This window comes from Oryza sativa, chromosome 7 (genome assembly GCF_034140825.1).
Source record: "Oryza sativa Japonica Group chromosome 7, ASM3414082v1".
NCBI classification, from domain to species: Eukaryota; Viridiplantae; Streptophyta; class Magnoliopsida; order Poales; family Poaceae; genus Oryza; species Oryza sativa.
Genome location: NC_089041.1, coordinates 2,105,242 through 2,130,387, shown reverse-complemented (window position 1 = coordinate 2,130,387; position 25,146 = coordinate 2,105,242). Strand labels below are relative to the sequence as shown.

General features: G+C 49.8%; 3 protein-coding genes and 1 pseudogene across 3 annotated transcripts; 3 read left to right on the top strand and 1 right to left on the bottom strand.

Moving 5' to 3' along the window:
- Positions 1 to 5,455: 5,455 nt before the first annotated feature.
- LOC112939632 (uncharacterized) lies at positions 5,456 to 7,181 on the bottom strand. The gene is made up of 2 exons (XM_026026969.2): positions 6,715 to 7,181; positions 5,456 to 6,437 (listed from the first exon to the last, which is right to left on the bottom strand). Exons 1-2 carry the CDS (start codon positions 6,963 to 6,965, stop codon positions 5,456 to 5,458), a joined length of 1,233 nt encoding a protein of 410 aa, XP_025882754.1. The 5' UTR covers positions 6,966 to 7,181.
- An 8,265-nt stretch (positions 7,182 to 15,446) lies between these two features.
- LOC112939631 (uncharacterized) lies at positions 15,447 to 16,145 on the top strand. Its single transcript, XM_026026968.1, has one exon. It carries the CDS (start codon positions 15,447 to 15,449, stop codon positions 16,143 to 16,145), a length of 699 nt encoding a protein of 232 aa, XP_025882753.1.
- A 1,429-nt stretch (positions 16,146 to 17,574) lies between these two features.
- LOC107277704 (uncharacterized) lies at positions 17,575 to 19,064 on the top strand (annotated as a pseudogene).
- Positions 19,065 to 19,319: 255 nt separating this feature from the next.
- Positions 19,320 to 20,022, top strand: LOC107276794 (uncharacterized). The gene is made up of 2 exons (XM_066312328.1): positions 19,320 to 19,427; positions 19,501 to 20,022. The coding sequence occupies exons 1-2, from the start codon at positions 19,320 to 19,322 to the stop codon at positions 20,020 to 20,022; spliced, it is 630 nt and encodes a 209-aa protein (XP_066168425.1).
- The last annotated feature ends 5,124 nt before the right edge of the window (positions 20,023 to 25,146 follow it).

Below are 25,146 nucleotides of genomic sequence, written 5' to 3'. Positions count from 1 at the left end.
GGAATATTTGTTTGTTCGACATATCTGTCAACGAAATAACTAGATCATATTACTCTTTCATGCAATAAACATCTACAACGTAATATCTTCTTATGTAAGCCAATGCAACGGTAATGTATTGATTCCAAACTAGCAGATCTACGTAGTTACCGATATCTACAATACGTACTTCTAGATTAGTATAACTAAAACCCTAAAAATATAATGCATTTATTCAAACAAATTTTTAAAGAATACACACTATTTAACTCAATAGTCACATATAGGATTTATGAATATTACCTGAAATCGGCGTCTGAATCCGGCAGGGCTTCGCCCCTTCTTCTCTTCTCCTCCCCTTTCTTCTTTTTTTTTCACTGAAATTGAGGAGAGAAGAATGAGGGCTGGGGGCTGGGCAGCAGGCCTTTTATAGGCAGCGAGGCCTGCCGCCCGGCCAGAGGGCGGCAAGGGGCCGCCTGCAAAATAGCCGGCCCCGACTGGCTTTTTTGCATTCGGGCCCCTTGCAGCCCCACCAGAGGGCGGCAAGGGTTTTCCTGCAAAAAAACCCTCCCTCCGTCACCGCCCGTTCCTCCCCCGTTTGCCACGTCAGCTTGCCGCCCCAGAGGTGGGCGGCAGGGTCTATTTTTGTAATTTTTTTGGCCGATAGATTATTTCTGTAAATATTTTTTTAAAAAAATCTAAAACCGAAAAAAATTCTGCAGGCGATGGCCACCACGCATCGGCATCGACGCATCGCGCCGCCTCGCGTCTCGGGCTCTCGGCGTCGTCGCTGCGCGCGACCGCGCCGGCTCGCCGCCTCCCGCCCCTGAGAGTGGAGACAGGGGCAGGCGACGCGACGCGACGCGACGCCGCCATTCTGCCCCCGCCACCCCGCGCGCCGGCGCCGGGTCCCCTGGGCTCTCCGCCTCAGGCCTCAGCGCCTCGCTCGCCTTCGACTCCCTGTCCCTCTCCAGCTCTCTTGCTGCCCTGAGTGCAACGGTATAGCTCTACTGCTCTAGTCTCTACTCTAGAGTTTAGTCTTTAGTTTTTCATTTCTTGCTGCCCTGTGCACTAGTGCGTAGTCAGTACAGTAGTGCTAGTGCTTCCCTGTTCTTCTAGTTAGCGAAGAAGATATTATAAAAAAAATGAGGACTCAGAGAGTACATAAGAAGAAATAGTGTATTGTAATCTTCTACATATCTATGTAAGATGTTTGAATTATTTATGTTGTAAACTTTCGTTACTTCAAACTTAAATGTTGGTTTTAAGCAATTTGTGATGCTGTGAGATTTACTGCTATATTTGAATTGAATTTGTGACAATGTGGTAATTTGGAGCGTCAAGTAGGACCACCCAACAAATTGTTCGTGGAGCCGCCACTGCCAAGCACCCACCTTTTCATCCCAACCTAGTTTCCACCGTGGGGCTGGGCACCCAGCTGGGGCGCCAAATTGGAGTTTTGACATGCCTTAAATCGTGTAAGGGTTCAGAATTCGGATCTGGAAAACGTCAGTGTTTGGCTGTTTGCAACACGCAACGCAGGGTTCTTGCTGTAGTACAGAGTAACGAACTTAGTTTTTTTAATCTAATCTGTGTTCTTCCCCCTGAAGAGAGACAAGTGAACGATTGTCGGAAGACTTTGTACCAGAACCACTACACTAAAAAGGACTGATTGTGACTATGTTCACAGGCTTTAGTGTACAGCTAATGAAATAATTGTACCTTGTACGGTATCAAGCTAAGAGCAAGTTTAATAGTATAGCCAATTACGGGCTCCAAATCATCTATAGCTAATCTAATAGCCATTCATACAATAGTTAACTATAAAAATATATTACACCATTAATACCCGGTCCCACCTCTCATACAAACATAACGTCTTGGAGTCTGTGTTGCAGCTAGCTACAAATCTATAGCCCGCTTTCTTCTCTCTCTTCTCTTTTCTTCTCGATATGTGGTTATAGCTGGCTTATAGCCTGCTATTGTACCTGCTCTAATGTGTTTACGGAATCATGCAACATTGTGATATCTTCTGCCTCTAGCAGCAAACAACCTGCACAATGTTTTTAAGCATCCTTTTAATTCATAGCAAACAACCTGCACAAGTTTCTCGGCATCCTTCAATTCAGGGAAGCAGCATTGAAAAAATTGGTTTGATCCGTTAATTCATGAACAGCAGGGCACATTCTAGTTTCGTATGAAAATGGTAGTTTTTTCTTTCGTCTGCTTTGCGTTTCTGCTTCTCTTAGAATTCTTTTACTTTTGTATTATGCCTCCGAATATCATTTAGAAATGATTTCTGATGTTGATGTTTGTCATGCCTATTGTTACTTATTGAGTTAACTAATTGCTCGAATGAGTTTATACATCAGCATTTTTTATTTATTTATGCAGCTCTAACCACAAGTCTGGAACATTTCTCCAGGTGACCTCTGTGAGTCTGGGAGCAGGTAAATTAAGTAAACATGATATATTTGTTCTCTAAAACTGTTCTCTGATACAGGTATACTGCTTGGATATTCTTGGCAGCAATATCACCATCTCCCCAGTTTTCAGTCAATGGGGTTGGATTTACGGATGAGCCTTTCTCTTTTCCTCAACATTTATATCTCCTCTCTAATTTTCTTGATCGTATTCCATGTCATATTTTTTGGCCCGTGGTATCCTGGCCTTGTTTCTCGTATGGCAGAGGAAAAGTCAGATATGCTTATTATAATCCAAGATTGTGCAGTAAGTTTCTTGGTATCAATAATTATATGAGTGTTCTGTATTTTCACCTAATCTTGTTTAGTTACCTTTTCAGCTGTCCCTTATCCATGTTTCTGCATTTTGTGCCTTGTTGCAGGTTAAAGTATAGCTTGCTCTGTACTTTACAGCCACTGACCCGCTGTGGTAACAAGACGTCGTCTCAAGAGATAAATCTATTAATCGTAGAACTGCTAGCTGGATTGTGTTCTCTCTGTGGGAAAAAAAAACATGAGGACAATTCACTTATTTCAAAGCTATCACGTATGCATAAGTTTAAAGAGCAGATTTGTTCATCCTGGTTTGTCTCTGCTAGTGATTACCCTCTTCTATCTGAACGGGCAATTTATGGAGAAGTTAGTACGCTTCACCTTTTGCGTTTCTATTGCTGTTTTTTTTAAAGTTAATTCCTATCTTTTATGTTTGATCCAGTTAGCTTCTAATGGATCCTGATGTTCCAATGATATTTCACGTGTCTACTCATTATGGGCTACATGCATTGGTCTTTACATAGCCAGTTGTGGAGCGGTCCATCGGGTGTGCCAACCATCTGAACACATCCACCTGATAATTCTCTATTGGTGTGTGTTATGAGAATTCAGAAGTCAAAGATATGGGTTCTGTCATAATGAGAAAGCAACACCTGATATTGGAAAAGGGAACTAAATTCACCATTTGTTTATCTAACTGGGCACTATATATACGAACTAAAAGGAAATCCCATGTTCACATGGTGTAATTGTATTACATCCAAAAAATAGTAGAAACTAAAAGTCTCCTTGGTTTGTTCAGATTTTTTTTAAACTCAGTTTTCGTATCTTTTGTTTCATTTGAGTTGCTTATAGATGGGCTCTAACGGTGGGTATGAAAAAATGAAGAAACAGCTGAAACCAGATTTTGAGGGTACTCTGGGTATGCTGATGAAACTCTACCTTTTGCTATCGCACTTGATGCAATGTACTTATACGGTTTTGGAGTTTCCGTATTGATATTAGTGTACTCCACAAAGATGGTGATTTTTTTCCTTTTCCCGCAGACATCCAAATCCGTCCTCGTTTTCATATGAACGGCATCTTTTCTTCCCTTTCTAGTATGCCTTCCAGCCACCTGCTTGGTATAAACTTGAACATGTAGCATTGGTGAAACCCGAGTTTCTGAGCTCAGGAAATATCATGGACGACAGTGTCTTATTGTTCTTGGAAACCATGATAAGTGTTACTCATTGCTAATTTTGTGCAGTCCCATCATGGTTTACAACGTTTTCTTACCATGTATTCCTTGCCATTTGCTGACATGTTTTATTTGTTATGCTAATGATGTTTTGGCATGGAATTTCCCACGATATTTCAAAGACACTACTGCGGGTTGATCTATCAAAAAATAGGACTGATAAAATCATAATTGTTTTGAGCAGATTGGTTCACTGCACACATTCATGAGGTATATATGTCATAAAAGTTGGCTGGGTGAGTGATTTCTACCTCAGAAGATCATGAATTATTTAGCCTTAAAGCTTCCTGATTGGTGGTGGGTTTTTGGCCTTGATCAAGCACTTCATGTTGACATTGATATCTGGAGTTCAAGTCTTTTTCAGAGCGTCAGAAGAAGGTAATTACATTGTGCCATCTTTTAAGGTGTTAGCAAATTAATTTTGTGGCCTATGCTATGGTGTACATTTCTGAATTTGATGATTCAGTTCTTCTGGAGAAAATGTAATTTGATTCCAGTACACCAGCAACATTACTCTACACATTGTTGTCATGAGCAAAAAGTTGTGCAAAATTCCATGTGAAGTTTGCTGCGTGGGGATTTTTCTTAGTGACTGATACTAGTGAGTTTTGCAGGTTGAACAACAAGAAGTGAAGAGGTTTGTCACTACGATGGTGCTGTTCTGCCCTTTTGGCAAGAAGTTGGAAGAGTGGTGTCTTCAGGACATCCTTTGTTGCTTTTTTGGTGTTCCTTCTGCAGTCCTGGAACTGATATTTATATGTGCCCACAATTGGTGATAAATGACACTACTTATCTAGATAAAGAGTCCTGTTGTTAGCTCCACAATCTCTTTAGCTAAAGAGACAAGAATGCTATAGTAGTATGAAACTGTCAAGTTTCTCGCTTTACTGTTGTTTTGTGGCTGTACCACGAAGACTCTTGTGTACAAGCAGAAACTCCAAAAGTTTCTTGCACTAGAACATCTGGGAGAACAAGAACACCCAAAGGGAGAAGGCTTTAAACTGAGAAGTAGCCAAACCTCTACTCGCACTCCGGAAGGCTACATCCAGTCACCATTTTGCAGCCTCAGAAATGGCATCCATCAAAGTCGAAACCGCAGAAGAAGCTATGGTACGGGACAACGGACTTGATGTCGTTCAAGGCATTGGTGCTGAAACCACGGGCCCTGAACAACTCTTGCATCTTTCTCGAACCTGGCTGAAGGCAGAACATCCGACCAACCCTGGCCATATGGAGAAAAATGGCGCCGCCATGGTGAGCGAAGCCGACGAGGCGAGGTGGACTGAAAAGCTGAATCGACGCGCGTAGCGTCCATGCCATGGCACCGGCACCGGCACCTGCCGTCTCCCTCACCCACACGTTCAGCACGAGGTCATCAGTAGATGCGAATCCTAGCCCACCCCCCTCCGCCGCCATCAGCAGCGCGGCGCGTCGAGCGTATCTCCGGGCTCGGTGCGGCGGCGGCGGCGACTCCAGCACAGTCAACTTCTCCTCGTCCATGTCATACTCTAGTGGGGAGGAAAAGCTTCCTTCCCACAAGGACGCAGGCCTTGGTATCAATCTGATCCTTCTCCTTGTGCAGAATCTCATCGCTCCAGCCATCGGTGTAGGAAGAGTACATCCTGAGAGAGCTGTAGGAGTCCATCGTGCGAGTGCATGCGGCGACGACCAGAAATGGTCCCCCGTGGCAGTGAAGATGATCGTTATGGCACTCCAAAAGGCCACACATCACGGCCGCCGTCCAGTACTGCGTCTCGACGGGGAAGGGAAATCCATCGATCCACTGCTCCTCTTCTTCTTCTTCTTCCACCATTGGATCCCAGACTACGAATCGCTCCTCCTCGTCGGAGCAAACCCTCACGTAGAAGAGGACCAGGCCGTGTCGGCTGTCAACCGCTGATGCGAGGTCGTATATGTCGGGACTCGCCCTGAATGTTGTCGTCATGTGGACGAATCTTGCGATCTCCATTGGCTTTCCGGGTTCATCCTCGTTGATGAAGTAGCCAAGCATAGGAGGTGGATCATGGAACTTGCGGAGGAGGCGGATGAAGCAGGGGTCGCCGAGGATCGCATGCCATTGCTTGCAAACCAGCTGGAGTCGGGCGAACAGGGCTGGGTCCTCCGGTGGGGGGCGAAGGAGAATCTCGGTCACCATATCTTCATTGAGCACATCGACGAGTCCGCAGCGGCTGCTTGAGGCCGTGGTGTTGATGATGGCGTCGCCGGCGGAGCTCAAGTTGAGGCCGTCACTTGGGAGCTCATCATGAGCATTGCCGACCGGAGAGAGGTCGACGATGTCCTTGTCGCCACCGCCGGCCACGGCGTCTGACCCGAACCTCCACCCGCCGAACAAGCTGGGGCTCTCAATCCACGGAATCCACGACGGCGGCGGCTCGTATGGCGTCGCCTTGCCGGTGAGGCCATCGTGATCGAGGACGCCGTGGCCGTTGGGGAAGGGGACGATGTAGCTGCCGCCTAAAACACTAGATCACCGGCATACCTAGCGTTTAAGATTTGTAAACAAAGATAATAGGAGCCGAAGTCAATCCCTTAAAACACTCCTCCCCGAACCTCCTCCTGTATCTACTATTGGTTGACTGAAAATAAACCAAAAGCAAGGGTGGTTGCACATCTTCTGAAAAGAAAAGGGCTCGGTATCGAGTCATCTACTAAAAAGGACCCTCCCCGCTGTGCGCCCCTCCTTGAATTATTCGGTCATGCAATACTTTTTTTAATACAAAGAACAAAATGCATTTCGACCTGGAGCCGGCCTCCTCCTGATCCTGGACGAGGCGGCCACCGATCCCGCTGCTCTCGGCGAGGGAGGTGGAGGTCGTCGTCGTCCCCGCCGCCGCCAGCACCAGCGCCGCGCCGGGACCGGTGGTCATCATGTTGCCGACAATGGCGGTGCCCCCGCTGTCGGAGTCGGCGGTGTCGCCGCCGATTAGGCCATCGATGGGCCGTGGCTCGAACGGGGTGGGGAGGTGGCGGGGGCCGTTGGGATCAGCCATCGTCGCGAGGCGTGATTTGAAAGGGGCGAGGCGTGGTTTGGTGGTGGGGGAGAGAAGGTCTCAGAGAGAGCAAGGGGCCCGTCTTAAATAGACGGGAGGTAACTTGCTCGGTAAGCCAGCCTCCACCGCCGTTGCTGGCTGCCGTGCTCGGCCTCGGCGATGAGAAGCTTGAAGCTTTTTCTCGCCGATGCCAACGGCCATGTGGCGATTAAACAGGAAGGTGACTCGCCGAGTGCTCTTCTCGGTTTATTGGGCCAGAGGCTTTTCGGCCCAACAGAAGTGTGGACCTTTTGTACTTGTGAAAAAGTTTACCCTTTGATCCTTATCCCTTAACCGTAAAACCATGCAGGTTTTAAGGACGATTTTCGCTGACATGGCATCCATGCAGCAATCTAATTATCAGATAATTAAGAAAATAGAGTGGACCTGTTTGTAAGTGACTCCCCTCTTCTCTCATCTATCCTCTCCAATCCGCATTCTTCTCGACGTCCTGTAGGTCCTACGCTGGCGTCAGCCATCTTGCGATGCGCCACCCACGTGTCCTTGTCGAAGTTTAAGATAATCGAGCACACTATCACAGAAGAGGAATTGAACACACAGTAGAAATCTACTCTAGCAATTAAACGTGTAATCAAAATCTGCTCCTGCAACCGAACGTGCAGTCGAAACCTGCTCCTGCAATCGAACACGGCAAGAGGGCGATCATGGACTTCATTGCTGTCAAGAATAGGAGGGAGAGAGGCCCCATGGGAGGATGGATAGAGGGAGGAAGAAAGAGTGAGAGTGTGGATGACACACATGTTTCAGGCCACTGACATGTGGGCACCACATAATATTCCTTGATGACATAGCATTTTTAACCATGTCAACGTACCACGTCACCAATACCACTATCAATACTATCTTATGAATCATTTTGTACCGGTTTTAATAGTTGAGGTATTCGTTATATCCGGTTTTATGGTTGAGGGATATGAATTAGATTGACCTATAATTTAAGGGAGCCAAATTGGAATTTTTAGTTTTACTCTCAACAAAATGAGACCCACAATTAGATTACCGGAAATAAAAGGGCCAGCTATCAAAAACTTCAAAGCAATTACAAATCGGGCGCCCGATTTGTTTCTCAAAAATTGGGCGTTGTTTCATTTAGGGGTGAAAACGGAGCGGATTCGGACGATAATGGTCATACCATATCCTAAACCATATATTTTAAGCGGGTGCGGATAGTGTACGGATGCGGATACGGAGCAGATTGTTTCGGATGTCGAAAATGGTGCGGAATCAGTTCGGTAACGGATTAAATTTATCGGATGTTACGTGTGTACGCAATCGATACAACATCGAGTTAGCAATGCAAGGAACAATAATACAATAATCAATAAACGACCCATCGTAATAATTATGTGCTTAAGTGTTAATCAACATGAATATATGATGCCCATAATATAAAAGTACAGCTACGACAGTGTGACATGAGACAGTGAAAGCCTCAGACTAAGAAATCTAGGTTAACTGATGAATTAGGCAATTGGATGAACCAACTTATGTAAGATGCAATAGATAGAGTGGTTACATGTGTTGATAATTTCGGATTATCTGGCAAACAGCCTATCGGATAATCTGATAGAAATGTCGGATAATCCGTATTCGCTGGATTTTAGAGATACCATATCCTCATCCGTATCCGCATTGTACTATCCGCATCCGCATCCATATCCGCCATATTTCTAAAGCACATACCATATCCTCATTTCGGACGGATTCGGAGCGGAACGAATCGATCCGTTTTCACCCCTAGTTCCACTAGTCGAATAAAAATGTTTCACCTATTAGATCGAAAATGTTTCAATCCCTTAAAATGTTGAAACACATTTGAAATAAGACTGAATCATTTTGGTGCAACATATGAAACATCGAATATCCCCCTACTGAAACACCAACAAATAAATATCAACCAAGGACAAAGATATGAAACACCATCAAAATCCCATCGCAACATTTCAATCCAATACAAAAGAACATCAAATTACAATATATAAACAACAGTTTCAAATATATTGAAACATGAAACACATCTGAGTATATCAAAAAAATAATGAAACACCATCGAAAAACCCATTGCATCATTTCAATCTGGCTAATGAAACATAATGGTGCATGGGCTGAAACATCAAAAAATTCAAGAGAAAAACCTAGATCTATCTCTTCCTCCGCTCTAGTGGTTAGCTACCACATGAACTGGGATGCTGTCACGCCCAGAAATTTAGCTCAAATTTCCAGACTATTTTATGTATTAAATCCCTGTCCAGGATCAGGCAGGGTACATAAAACGACAAGTAATATACAGTTCCAAATGCAAATAAAAGCGTAAATACTTACAGAAGAGACACTTAATCCTCACACCGAAACGAAAGCAACAGCAGCGGAAAAAGGCGATCCTAGCGGGGCTTCAGCTCCACTCCATAGGCAAAACTCAATTGGGGTCTGAGCCTTGGTCTTCTAACTTCGTCTTCAGCTCAGAAGCACTACACTTCTGAAAAGGGGGAATAATAGCAAGGCTGAGTACAACCACCGTACTCAGCAAGCCACACCAACGATGCAGACGTGCAAGAGGAACACAAGGACGGTTTGTGGCTATTGCATAAAGGCGGTTGTAAAACATTTTATTGAGCAAAACAGTAAAATTGTTGAGTAATTAAAGTAACATTAAATCTCAACTGATCAACGCTACACCACGTTGAACAGGCCCAATGTGGACCCCCGTTTTTATAACAGGAATCAATCGTGTAACAGTACCATTTCCCTGGATCAAGTAGTCTGGTACATACGAGTTCATAGCTGAAATACCAAATACACATACACGAGAGTCTAGTGCGAATTATTACATCATAAGCCCGCAGGCATAGTCTTAGATCATCGGACTGAGCGGTCCGGAATACATTCCAAAAGCAGAAGTAGATAAGGCAGCGGAGTTAAGGCAGCGGCACGCCATTGCCACAGGCAACGACCGTAACTAAGACCTACTGAGCGCCATCGTCTTCATCACCCTCCTGGTAATAGTCATAGGGATCCTCCGAAGCTTCATCTCCGGCCTCTGATTAAGTTTATATATTGCAAGGGTGAGTACCAACCGTACTCAGCAAGCCACCACAGCAACAATGCACATGATAGGGGTATTCAAAGGATGGCTATGGTTCTTTTGCGCAAAGTAAGTTTTGTAATTCTTTTCACAAGCCTAAGACCTAGCATAGACTAATCAAATTTTAGTACCAGTGTTCACATTAAACAACGACGGTTCTATCCACCATCCATTGTGATCCCAAGAATAGCTTCTGGCCATTGAGTCGTCATGGTTTTTCTGAGGACGTCCATCTTCCCTCCTCTCAGGAAATGGCTCCATCAGTATAGAAATCATCATGCACTATCCCATCCCACACATGTTAAGAATTTAGAGTCTAGCCAAGTGTAATACATGTCCCGGTGCTCAATAACCGCGAGCACGGCTATTCGAATAGATTTGGTTTACTCACACTACAGTGGATGTACACTTTACCCGCACTCCGCAACTGCCCAACACATGAGCCTCGTCCCAACACATGAGACGTGTCACGGCAAAGCTTTTTGATAACCTCGCATTGGCAGTACCCGCTCCATGAACTTTACATCCTCATGCACTCTAGGCGTACACGGTTTCTAGCAGTGAGAGGAGTTCTGGCGCACCCGGGAAGGAAAGACTCACACATGCATTAAGTTATAAGTATGTTTAGATTCTCACATGGCAGTCCTGCCGATGGCGACACCACTGTAGACACCCGCCTCGCGGTCCTACCAATGGCTGCTCCACCGTAGAGCCCCTGCCTCACACATCAAGAAACCATTATGCATGGATACTGCCTCCGCTCAGCTATCTACTCCGCTAGGTCTATACCCATACGAGAAGTGCGGTTGTACGGGGATCGTTTCATGCTTAACTTCATGGCTCGGTCCTTAATTAACCGGGGACGGCACTAGCCTTTTCCGGACACCACCCAAATCCTCCGTCCGCTCCAGTCGAAAACAGTTGTTTAATTTTTATTTCTCCTTTCATAAATCATGTCATCAACATCATGGCAATGTGGCGCTCATGTCTCCACATGCCGCATCTCAATTACCTTCCCAAAGGTAATTGCCCAAGCATATAGCATTTGATAAATATGAGTATGCATGATTCTAAAATAGCATTTCTAAGCAATTGTCATAATTGACTAGGGACTCATACGTAAACATGGTTACGAAGGCATAAGGGTAAACAATAATCAAGGCATGGCATAATCACAAGTAGGATGTTCATAATTGCATGCAATTTTATTTGTAAACAAAATAATTTCGCAATTGGGATCGACATGTTCAAGGAATAGTGATGACTTGCCTTGCTCGTAGTCCTGCGGGTCTTGATCCTTGCTCGGATCCGCAACCCCCTCGGGCTCTAAAATTACGTGCGAAGAAATGATTTGAATTCAATTAGAATTCAAATAAAATCCAATAAACTCAAATAAAAGTCGAACGCGAATCGATCTGCCTATATCGACTACAAAGTTTGCGAAACCACGTTATTCCAATTTTAGTGTCATTCAACCTAAGTTATTTCGTGATTTAGAAGTACACTCCTGAGGATTCAACATAATTATTTAGCTCTTAATAAATCTAAACTCCTACCGCGAATTGATTACTTATAGAGATTACCAAAAATAATCTATAATTATATTAAGTTTTGCAATTCTACGACTATAATTAATCTATAATTAAATTCTAATTATTCTAAATTTTCTAAACCTCCTTATTCTCTCTCTAATTTTCTATTTATTTTTCCTTTTCTTTTTCTCTCTGTTTTTTTTCTCTTCTTTCTTTCTTTCTTCTTTTCTTTTTCCTCTCCTTTTTTTTCTTTCTCTTCCTCCCGGCTTCTTTCTTCCTCCCTCTCTCGGCTTCTCCTCACCTCTCTCTCTCTCGGCTCACGGCCTACCCGGGCGGCGACGGCGACCGGACGCGAGGGGAGGGCGGCGGCTTACCGACGGCGGCGGCGGCGACGGCGCCGCAAGGCGTGGTGTCGCCCGGCGCGGCACACGGCGCGGTGCGGCGGTACCGAGGGCGTCGACGCGGCGGCACAAAGGCGGCGGCGCAGTGGAGAGGGTAGAGAGGAGGAGGAGGGAATGGAGTGGGGAGAATAGGGGAGGTGGGGTTTTTATAGGGAGAGAGGGAAGAGGGGGCCGGTTAATGGCGACGCGACAGCGGCGCACAGAGCTCGGAACGACGGCGACGCGCGGCGACGCGACGGCGCGGGGCGCAAGGCGGCGAGGGGACGGGCGCGCGGCGACGGGACGGGCGACGCGACGACGGAACAGGGCTCGAGGCGACGGCGGCACGCGCGGCGCGGCAGCGGGATGGTGACGGCGACGGCGCAGCAGCGGCGGCTCGGCGACGCGACGGCGGACGGCGCGGTGTGGGGCGCAAGGCGCGAGCGCGTGGCACGAGGCGGCGACGGGACGATGGCGACGGCGACGGCGTGCGGCAACGCGCGACAGGCAAGAGGCGCGGCGCGGGGCGCGAGGCGGCCAGCCGCGCGCGGCAGAGGAGGGGGCAAGGCTAGGGAATCCCATCGAGCACCTAGAGTGCAATGAATAGTGTATTTTCCTATTTATCCCTATTTTAGCCTATTTCCTATATAAATTTTATTCTATAAATCCTAATTTTTGCATAAATGAAGTGTACTCAATATTTGTGTTATTCTAACCAATAGATACACCCTAGATTAATATTACCCATATTATAATTTTATATAATTTATTTGAATCTTTAATTAGGGCTAACTCTTATTCCAACGCACTTAAATTTAAATTTAATTGATACTAATATGGTCGCGATAATATTTTTATTTATTTCTATCCTCACCTAATCTTTATTTTAAATTGTATTCCAACTATTTATTTAGCCAAATTAATTTTAGGGTTTATTCCTAATTAGTTACTCTTTATTCGCGATTAATGAACTCCGAAATCAAAATCCAATGAAATAGGCAATAAAATCGGCATGATGCAATTTATTTAAAAAGTTTTTGAAAATCCGTATTTTTAGAGTTTTGATTTTGTTGGTCGAATTTTCAGGGTGTTACACCCAACCAACCCACCTGAACTACAGTGCATTGGGTCGATTTATTAAGTGTGAGACTAATCACGGTGAATCTGGTCGACCGCCCATAACCGCGGGCACGGCTATTCGAATAGTTTTACTCTGATCAGAGGTGTACAACTGTACCCACAAGACACAGCCCCACGACATGTTTCCGTGCGCTGACATGCCACCACGACATACCGGAAAGAGGCCGTGAAAGGACCCTTCGCATAACCCCCTCTAACCAAGCACACCACACCTCAGGTTTAACCCCCACTCCTCGCAAGGCAGCGGGCAGTCCCCTCTCGTGCCTAGGTGAATCCGGAAGCCGCATAGGCCATCGCAGGGCCCATCCAAACTCCATCACGCCCACCCTTGCCTAGATGCGTAAGCTAGAGGAAAGCTACACTACAAGCCCAGCCGTTGCCCACGCTGGCTTGTGGTAAGCACGATAAATTCTTCCAGGGTTTCCCACGAACCGGTCCTTAATTGCCATGGGCACGACTAGCAAAACCATGCACCCACAGCCCACCATGTAGTCGCATTTTAGTTGGATAATTACGACCATGAAGCATGGCCAGATGTCTCGAGCACGCAGCTCATTCTGATACTAAAAAGGGTCTAATACTGTAATTATCCCATCAACTGAGCTAGTGGTAATTAAGCATGGCTAAGCATATAGTTTTAGCTAGGTCACATAAGTAACATGAGCTAGTCGATTTATTACCCAAGGTTGACAAAGGACAGATATCAAGTAAATATGGCACAAGCAAACAGATAGGTAATACCCAGATCCCATGTAATTAGCAAGACATGCAATTTTATTTGCAAACGATAAAACATTTGTAAATTAGGATCAAAATTCTGGGAATGTGTGACTGTAACGTCCCGCCTTCCCCCAGGCCGGGCCCACTTACATATGATAGCTTTCATAGGTCGTAACATGAGCTAGTCGATTTATTACCCAAGGTTGACAAAGGACAGATATCAAGTAAATATGGCACAAGCAAACAGATAGGTAATACCCAGATCCCATGTAATTAGCAAGACATGCAATTTTATTTGCAAACGATAAAACATTTGTAAATTAGGATCAAAATTCTGGGAATGTGTGACTGTAACGTCCCGCCTTCCCCCAGGCCGGGCCCACTTACATCTGATAGCTTTCATAGGTCATAGACTGCCCTCACAGACCAACACATGTCTTTTCTGCACACTTTGTCCTCACTCGTGTGCACCCGGGAAGAATAATTCTTCCCGGTCGGTCACCCATCCCAAATTGCACCAGGCCAAGCACGCTTAACCCTGGAGTTCTTTGGAGATTGGCTTCCGGAAAAGAAGTTGCAACTTGTTGATATAAGTATTCTATTAATCCTATTAAGCCCTAGGCCGGGATGTTACACCCTCACCCCCTTAAGAGAGATCGACGCCCCCGTCGATCAACCCTAGGCCAGGAACGTCCTCTCTTGGCCACGTCCATGTGTCCAACTGCGACACACGCGCCCGTGAAACCGCGAGAGTCGGCTCTGATACCATTTTGTAACGTCCCGCCTTCCCCCAGGCCGGGCCCGCTTACATCTGATAGCTTTCATAGGTCATAGACTGCCCTCACAGGCCAACACATGTCTTTTCTACACACTTTGTCCTCACTCGTGTGCACCCGAGAAGAATTTCCCGGTCGGTCACCCATCCCAAATTGCTCCAGGCCAAGCACGCTTAACCCTGAAGTTCTTTGGAGATTGGCTTCCGGAAAAGAAGTTGCAACTTGTTGATATAAGTATTCTATTAATCCTATTAAGCCCTAGGCCGGGATGTTACAGTGACTTGCCTTGCTTCTTCACAACAACCTTCCGAACTCTGATCCTCATGAAAGCGATCTTCCGAAACGACGAGAGCTACACGCTCGCACGTAAAACGAGAAAAAACTCTAATAAAAACCAATAAAACAGTACATTAAAAGTAAACAAACATGTAGAGCTTAATTTTATATGAATTTTGCAAGTTGAGTGGCCCAATTCAGAGTTCGAATGAATTAGATATGAATTTTAGAAGTTTTGAGCCATTTAAATGAATTTCTAGAATTATTATTTATTTATTGCGCAATTATAAATTATTTTCTCAGAGGAAAAGGGGGATGCTGACGTCATCAAAGGGGCCGGCGCTGACAGGCGGGCCCCATGCGTCAGCGGGCCAAGGGGAGGGTGCACGGTGGACCACGTCCACCGCGGCCTCGGGCGCGCCGTGGACCAGGACCACGCCGGCCCACGGGCGGCCACAGGGCAAGGCGGGCGCGGCCGAGACCGGCCGGCCGAGCGGCGACGGCGGCCTAGCCGGATGGCCACCGGCGGCGGCGGCGCAACGCGGGCGACCAGCGAAGGGGAGATAGAGGGAGAGGGAGGGATGCTCACCAAGCTCGCGCAACGGCGAGGAGACAACGGGAACGCGGCGGCGATGGACTCCTCGGGGAGGCACGGCAACGGCGGGACTCCGGCGACGTCCGGCGAAGGAGGAGCGGCTGGGGCACAACACAGTCTGGGAGAGAGGATAGAGGGGTTAGGAAGGGAGGAGGAGGCGCGGTACCGAGGGGAATTGCGGCCGGAGGCGGCAATGGCGGAGGTGGCTCGGGTACGTGGTGAAGGGGTGGTTTCGGTGGTGGCGAGGAGAAAGGAAGCGGTGGCCGGGCTTGGGATTGCTGCGGTGAAGCCGGTGGTGACGGTGACACAGTGCGGCGGCGGTTCCAGCCACGGGGAACGACGGCCGGAGCTCGCAAAGGCGATGGCGGCTCGGGTTGACAGAGGGGAGGGCGGCTCGGTGGGGGATTGGAGGAACGAGGCGGTGGCCGGTGCTCGGCTTGGAGCGGTGAAGCCGATGGCGCAAGCGGAGCGCCGCGGCGACGGCCAGGGCTCCGGTGGCGCGCAGCCGGAGTCGGTGGAGGCGGTGGAGAGAGGTGGTGCGCGTGGCGGCGGTGCTTCGGAGACGGGGAGGGGAAATGGAGCGGATGCCGGGGTGCGGTGGGGCGCTGCGATGCTATAGGTGGCAGCGGCGCAGTGCGGGGGCGACGGAAGCGGCGACGGCGCGCGGCTGGAGGGTCGCCGGCGTGCGGCGGCGCACGGGAACGGCGTGGGGAGCTCGAGAGAGCACGCGGGAGGGGGCGATGAGTTGGGGAAACGGATGAGGGGAGGCCGGGGTGCATTTTTATAGGCCCCGGAGAGGGAGATCGTGGCCGAGGTGGGCGGCAACCGCCGGCGGAGGGAGCTCCGGCGACGTGGGCGAGTGAGGCTCGAACGGCGCCGATTTTTGGGGAAAATAGGGGAGAACGTGGAGGAAGGGGAGGACGTGGGGTGGACCACGTCCACACGCGCGCGGGAGCGGGGAGACGCGCGGAGGAGGCGGCGTCGTGGGGCGGCTCGGGCGTCCATGGCGGCGGTTGGAGCCGGAGGAAGGGGATGGGCCTGACGGGTGGGGCCGTGGGTCCCACCTATCAGCCAAAGGAAGAGAGGGGAAGCCGGGTGGGGGTTTTCTGGACTTTGGGGGAGAGGGGAGCCGAGCTGGCCGAGCGGCCCAAAGAGGAGAGGGGAGGGAGGCGGCCCGGCCGGAGGGGAAAGGAGGAAGGAGGGGAATGGGCCGAAAGCGGCCCAAAGGGAGAAGAGGGAATTTTATTTGCTTTTCTTTTTAATTAATTGATTACATGATCTTTGTGCTATTAAAATTATTTTTTGAGCTCCGAAAATTCATGCGAAAATTTCGGAGAATATTTAGGGCACAAAGAGTATTGCAAAATATTCTCGGCCAATGATTTTTAAAGGAAAAATTTTAAATTCTCCCATTATTTCACTTGATTGAATTGACTTAACTTTTATTTAATTTCTAAAAAATATATTATTTAATGATTTTTAATCCCGAAAGAAAATCGGGGCGTTACAGATGCCGCTGTGGATGAGGAGGTGGCACCGACGTACCCTAGAATCACTACCACGTGCTCATGTGGCAAATCTGCACCGTGGTCGTCGATGCAGACCAAGCTCAGCCACAACCGCGTGGCTGCCGTTGTCGATGCCGTGCCGAGCTCGGCCATGTCAGCCACAACTGCGCCGCCGCCATCGTCAACGCCGCGAAGCTCGGCCGCGTCCATAGAAGAGGGAGCGAGAGAAGCGAGGAAGAGGGAGAGCGAGATAAGAAACGAGTGGCTGAGAATGAGGAGCGCCCGATATTTTTATTTTTATCGGGCACTCAGGTAGGAACTTTTTCCCATAAACCTGTTTTGGGCTGAAAGCCCATATGTGTTTTGCAGGAAAAATAGTACTCTATTTTCTGGGGGAAAAAGTACACCGAAGGTCCCTCAACTTGTCATCGAGTTACAAAATCGTCCCGCAAAACCAGTTATCCAGCGTCCCTCATCTATCAAAACCGGTTACAATAGGTCCTTCGGTGTGTTTGACCCCGGTTTTGACTTACGTGACGGCTGAGTCAGCGTGGGACCTACGTGGGCCCCACATGTCATGCTGCCACATCACCCTCCTCTCTCTCTCTTTTCCCCTCTTATCTCCCTTCCTCATCTCTCTCTCTCCCTTCTCTGACAGCCGCCGGTGGGAGGATGAGGGTGTCGGCGGCCGGCGAGGGGCGACGCGGCGGCAGTGATGACGGCGACGAGCGACGCGGCGGCGATGGGGGAGAAACTGCAAGTGGGCGGCGAGGAGGAGCGGCGCGCGGGCGGCGAGGATCAGCGCGCGGGCTCCCCCGCCAGCCGCCGCCCACCGCCCACGAGGCCCACGAGGCAGAGGAGGAGGCGGCGAGCGGCACGGCGGCGACGACACGGCAAATTACAGAGGATATCACCAAGGTCCATATAAACAAGATAATCACCAGGCAAATTACTGCTGCTGCTGCTACTTCACCATTTGTGCATTTCCTCTTCTACTATCTTAGCTGCAGCTCGCACGCTTTGAGTACGTGCATTGTTCAACTGCCATTTCTCTCCTCAATTCAAAAAAAATATATTCACCTTTTTCTCATTCGAGCTAAACCATTTCGATCAATGGAATTCGGACGATCTCCAGCCCTTCTACTCCTCGTTGGTAAGTCCGAGAAACTTTCAGGCCGGTTAACTTTAGGCTGTTAGCACACATCTTCTTCATTCTTCAACAATGGCGTGTCTCAATGCAGGGTTCCTATGGTCACAGCTGCAGTTCGGCGCTGAGGCAGCCGGCACGACGGTCTTCACGCTGTGCAACAACTGCACCTACACCGTCTGGCCGACCACCTTGTCCGGAAACACAGCGGTCGGGGGCCATCGGGGGCGGCGACTTCAAGCTATCGCCCGGCGCCAACGTCTCATTCCCAGCCCCGGATGGTTGGTCCGACCGCTTATGGGCGCGCACGGACTGTGCACCCTCCGGCACCGCGTCCCTTGCCTGCGCCACGGGGTACTTCGGCGGCGCCGTGAGCTGCTCCCTCGGCGGCGCGCCGCCCGTCACCCTCGCCGAGTTCACGCTGGGCGGCGCCGACGGGAAGGACTTCTACGACGTGAGCCTCGTGGGCGGCGGCCGACGGGGGAGTCCGCGCGCCGCTCCTCCCCCCGCCGCACGCGCTCTGCTCCTCGCCGCCCCTCCCCGCCGCCCACCCGCAGCTTCTCCCCCCACCGCTGCCGCGTCGCCCCTCGCCGGCCGCCAACGCCCTCCTCCTCCCGCCGGCTGAGTCAGAGAAGGGAGAGAGAGATGAGGAGAGAGACAAGAGTGGAAAAGAGAGGGAGAGAGGAGGCTGATGTGGCAGCTTGACATGTGGGGCCCACGTGGGTCCCACGCTGACTCAGCTACCATCTAGGACAAAACCAGGGTCAAAACTACCAAAAGACCTATTGTAGTTTTAATAGTTGAGGGACCTTCAGTGTACTTTTTCCATTTTCTGGGTCACTCAGCGAGAATGAAAGCCCACCTAATTGGTCAGGCTGGTCTCTTTCCTTTCATCCGATCAGTCACGCGGCCGTTGCCAACTTGCCGTCCACGAGAGCAAGCAAAGCAACTTCAAAGCTTCTCGCCGCGGCAGCCACGGCCGCCGGAGTCCGGACGCTGTCGTGCGGAGCACGCCACCCTCATCTCTCTCTCTCTCTCTCTCTCTCTCTCTCTCTCTCTCTCTCTCTCACTGACACCTCCATCCCCACCACGGCCCCAGTTCAATTCAAATCACACCGCCTCGCCCCCCTCCACCGACATGGCCGATCCCAACGGCCACCACCGCTGCCTCCTCGCCGGTGCCCCAGGGTCGCCTCAACTTGGCCTCCGCCCCCGCCTCGTCGGTCTCCACTGCGACGAGCGCGTCGTCCGCTACGACGACCGCCGCCGCCGACTTCGCTCCCAGCAGCCGCGACATTCCCTTGCTCCCCATCGGCCAGTTTCCTCAGGACCACGTCAACTTGGGCTCCGCCTCCGCCGCCGGCGACGCCATGATCAACTCCGCCGGCGCTCCCGCTGGAGCTCACCAGTACATGACCAACCCATACGCCGGCGACGCCATGATCAACTCCTCCGCGCTCGCTGGTGCTCACCCGCACATGGTCAACCCACCACCGTACGCCGGCGCTTCTTCCTCGCGACTCCCCACTGCTTCCGCCGAGTGGAACATGGATTGGCTGCACGACGCGATGGCAGAACAGCAGCAGCCACCGCCGCCGCCGCAGTGGCAGGAGCAGAGTGTCTTCTCCCCCCCACCGCCTACAGCTTCATCCCCTCTCCATCACTCCATCTGGTTCACGCTCCATACCCATCCTTCGCCCCCTCCACCTTCTCCACGATCCCCACCATCCGACGGGAGTTCATGCCGGTGCCGTGTCAAGTTCCAGCCCCACACGCGCCGCCATTCCCCGCAACCTATCAGTATCCCGGCGCTCTTCCCGCCGCCACCACCCACACCATGAGGGACTCCTCGCCGATCGGAACATGGATACCGGCATCAATGGGAGATCGCAAGACGATGATGTGCGTGAAATTCAATCCGCACGGGTGGTGCAACGAAGGGGATGGGTGTCAATTCGCTCACCACGAGGACGAGCAACGAATTGTGCCGGGGAGGAGGGGCAGCCGCTGGTGGCATCGGTGCAATAAGTTCGCGACCAGAAAATGGTGCAAGTACGGGCGCAACTGCAGGTATTCCCATGGCCATGGGCGCCATGGCGGCGTATAGGCCGGAGGAGCAGCGCCATGGGAGGATGAGTCCTTCGTCTTAGCAGCAGCAGTTACCACGCGCGCGGAGGAAACACGTCAGGTTAGAGTCTGGATCATATGGCTGAATCCATCCGAATCATTTGGTTCAAATGCTTGCTTCTGTTGTGGACCTTGTGGTCAGATGAACCACTGCGTTTTTTTTTTTCTGTTTGTGATTTGATTTGAGTCCTGAATCCATCCGAATCTGAGTTCGACGAAGCACAAGTGCTGTTTGTTTCTGTTTTGGTCAGATGGGACATGGATTTTCTACACCTAGGTGCCATGGCATCTATCATTTGCATGTAACTCAAATAGTTATAGAAAAAATTAAAAAAATTTAGTAACATCGTTTGTGATGATACAAGTCTATACACAAACATACATGACTAAATTTGATCTACAACTAGAGAAACAAAAATAATAAAATCAGACAGTGAATAGTACGTACAGTGCAGATAAAATTTGTTATTTTTGTTTCTTCATATATCGATCGAATTTAGACTTGCATGTTTGCATAGTGTCTTATATTATTATGGACTATCTTATAAAATTTTATAAAATTTTTATATAAATGTTTGGGTGTAGAAAATACTTTCTGTGGTCAGATGAACCAATGTGTTTTTGTTGTCACTTGTCAGGGTCTAGTCTTAGTCTAGGGGAAGAAGACTTGATTAGAACCCATGCATTTGATTTGATTCTGAGTCCTAATAAACTTGATGCCTCGATGATATCGTTGATTGTTCTGGTATCTGGTTTCGATCTGGGGTTATTACAACATTGCTTGCTTCCTTGCTCTGGATTTGGGAATGTGGTGTGTACTATGTCGCTGTTTGGCTTGCTCTGGAAGTCTGGATTCGGTTTGGTAACGTTGATGCATTGAGATATTGTTATGATATCTGGATTCGATTGGGGAGAATGTATATTGGTTCATTGCTCGCTTCGGAACGTACATATACATGCCGCTGCCTTCTGCGCTGTACGACGCGGCCAGTTCATGATCTCGACGAGGAGCACGACTAAGTTATTGGTCGGTCAGAACTATGGGTCATCTGCTTTTCTTAGTTTGGGGCATTTAGATTTTGATTCATTTTGATCAAGCCTGCATTGTCCTTGTGTTTTGGGTTGCTGTAGCCTGTAAACTGATGAGAGACAGACATGTAGCTGACCTTGTTCTGTTGTAGACTGTCATTTCTATTAATGGAAATGGAGGGCTATGCCTTTGCTTAAAAAAAAGAGTAGCTATATTCATGGTATTATATTTTCAGAATTGCTAAAGCTCTGTCGACAGAAAATCCTACCTCAAATCTTGCAAATTTTGGATCATTGGACGTGCTTCACGATTCGTGCTCTTCTTCTCCAACTCCGGCGACCACCTCTTCTTCTCCGGCGCCGGCGAACCCAAACTCCAGTAGAGGGCCGACGAATTAGGGTCCCGGGGTGAGGTGGGGGTGTGGGGGGAGGGGGAGGGGGAGGGGGAAGGGGAAGAGGGGGGAGTTCGCCGGCTTTAGAGGGATGGCCGTGGGAGGCAGCAGCCCGGAGGTGGGCGGCGGATCGGGCGGGCGGCGAGGCAGCGGCGGCGCCGCCGAAGCCGCGGGGCTGGAGGACGGCGGCGGGCCGATGTAGGCGGCGGGGGCAAAGCGGAAAGAGTGGGGAGGAGGCGGCTGGTGGTGGCGCCCCGCCGCCGGTGACGGGGAAGACGACGGACAGCTCGTCGCCGCCGGCTTGAGGCAAAGGAGAGGAGAGGGAGGGGGAATAGGAGGGGGAGGGGGCCGGCCGGGGGGGCCTCGCCGGCGCCTTTGACACCATTCGGCCAGCTGGCGAGGCCGGGCGGCGGCGCGCTAGGGCGGCGGCGGCTGTGGTGGAGGCGCTGAGGAGCGGCGGCGCGTGAGGAATCGGGAGAGAGAGGAGAAAGGATTTTTAGGGTTTGGTTGCCTGCACGAATCTTAAAGCAATCGGGTGGTCTAAAATTTACAAGATTTGTGAGAGGGTTTTCTGTCAAATGATCTATAGACATTCCCTTATATTTTTTACCAAAAAATAGTCAGCATGTATTTACATTGTAAGTCTGTAAATTACATATGTAATTTTAGTATGTTTATAATGTAAATACCAAAAATTACATATGTAGGTTCAAAATTATATGTGTAATTAGTATATAATTACAGTGTAAGTATAATGTAATCATGGTGTAACTAACATGTATACTAATTACCCATACTCAAATTTGTTTATACGTACTCCTATATCTTTCTACTATATTAAGGCCCTGTTTGCATCCGGAGGGCTATTAAATAGCCCTCCGAAATCTTACTATTTAGAAATATTAAACATAGATTATCGACAAAACCCATTTCATAACTCCTAGGCTATTTTGCGAGACGAATCTAACGAGATATATTAATCCATGATTTGTTACAGTGATGCTACAGTAATCATCCGCTAATCATGGATTAATATACATCATTAGATTTGTCTCGTAAAATAGCCTAGAGGTTATGAAATAGGTTTTGTCGGTAATCTACGTTTAATACTCCTAAATAGCAATATTTCGGAGAGCTATTTAATAGCCCGAATATCCAAACAAGGCCTAAATAGGTGGTTCCTGTTTACGCTAATCACCGACAGCCTACGCGCGTAATACTGCTGCACGAATCTCAATGGAGCATCAATGGTAGAAAATCTGACTGAGGTTGTGTTCAGTTCAGTGCAAAGTTTGGATTTTAATTGAAATTGAAGATGATGTGACTGAAAAGTTGTATGTGTATGACATGTTGATATGATGGAAAAGGACTGAAGTTTAGATCTAAATTTTGAATCTAAACACAGCCTGAGATTAGGAACAAAATATGGCACAACAAGTTTAGCAAATTCGAAAAAAAAAATGTAGCTGACTTTGCTGAAATTATGCACGAGTAGTTAAATACTGTGCATAATTTCAGAGTTTATGGTTAAGTAGAAACTGAAGAATGGCTCATGGTTCTTCACCGTCAGAGCTTTTCATTGCTTAATTCTCCATTTAATTACCACGGCCGCCGGCGCCATGGTACCGCAGACGCCGTCGACATGAGATGCGGGCTCACTGGAGGCACACGACATTGGCTAGATTGACTTGGACACCGAGACGTGTGTCGTGTCGTGTCAGCGCGCGCGGTACGTACGCCCGTTCACTCAACGGGCGTGCGTAGGCGTAGCGCCATTCTTTGCAAGGAAAAAGTACACCAAAGGTTCCTCAACTTGTCATCGGAAAAAGTACACCAAATATTCTCGAACAACAAAACCAAATATATGATGTCCCTTAACTATATAAAACCGGTCTCCCGAGATCCTTCGGTGGTTTTAACTCCGGTTTTATTCTACGTGACGGCTGAGTCAGCATAGGACCCACATGTCAGGTGTCCACGTCAGCCTCCTTTCCCTCTTTCCCCTCTTCTCTCCCTTCCTCATCTCTCTCTCTCTCCCTCCCTTCGTCATCTTCGTCAATGTCGCGGCGAACCCGCGGCTCGGCGAGGCCGTGCTCCGACAGGTCGGCACGTCGACTGCGATGGTGGATCGGCTGGTGGAGATGCTCACCTGGAACGGCACCGTACTCTGAACTGGCGCCAGCCCATACCCCTCAGCTTCATGCCCCCTGAGCACCACATCGACGTCGCTCTTCTCGCCGCCGTCACCAAGATGGTACACATGCACCTCATCCACACAGGTCTTGGTAGCCACCGTGTACGGCCTCTGCGGCATGCAGCGGGCGTGGTTGACCTCGCCATTGTGCGGCACCGAGCGGGAGATGGACACAAGCGGGGTCGGGACGGCGCCGCTCGCCGCCGAGGCTGCCGCCGCCAGGCAGGGTGGAAGCGGGAGGGTGGCGTCGGCGAGCAGGAGGTGGTTGGCACGTCTCGTCGGAGGTGTGGGTTCCGAGGATGAGGCGGTAGGAGAGGGTGGAGTCCGGTGACCGGGAGTGGGAGGGGAGCCACTGGACGGTGAGCGATGGCCACTCGAGCGGCTGGGAGATGACGAGGTCATAGAGCACCAGCGCGTTCTTCTTCCAGTTTTGGTGCTCCTCCATCTCCTCCGCGGACGACCTCGTCGCCGGGGGTGGCGGTGACGTTGAGGAGGTTGAAGATAGAGACGGCGGAGGCGTAGAGCGGTGGGGAGGAGCGGAACACGAGGTAGGCATCGCAGGGCCCCGCAGTGGCGGCAGAGGTGACTTCGTACTCCTGCTGCGCCCAAGGCAGCTGCTGATGGCCCTCGCCCGCGCCACGCCGCGATGGCAAGGAGGACGAGGAGGAGGTGACCTCGTACTCCTGCTGCACCTGCGCTGCGATGGTGAGGAGGACGAGGAGGAGCATGGCGCCGCCATCTCGGATTCGCCGTAGTGTCTCCGCCATCGGCGAGGTCAGCGGCCGCCGCCACCACTTAGCCTCGCCGCCAGCTGCCTCCCCGCTGGCCGCTGTCTAGCCACTGACATCGTTTTTGCCGCGCCGCCATCGACAAGATTTAACGCGAGAGCTTCGCATGACGCCTGCCGTTTCGGCCCATTTGAGCCAATGCTATTTCGGGCGGGCGGCGGTGCCGCCGGCCGCCGGACCTCCTCTCCCCTTCCCCCGGTGGCCTCCTTCCCACAGCGCTGCCTGTTGCCGGCCTGAGAAAAGTGAAAGAGAGAGAAATGGAGAAGAGGGGGAAATAAGAGAGGGGTTATGAAGTGGCATCCTGACATGTGGGGCTCAGGTGGGTCCCACGCTGACTCAGCTGTCACATAGACCAAAACCAGGGTCAAAACCGCCGAAGGACCTCGGGTGACCGGTTATGTATAGTTAAGGGACCCCGTATATCTGGTTTTGCGG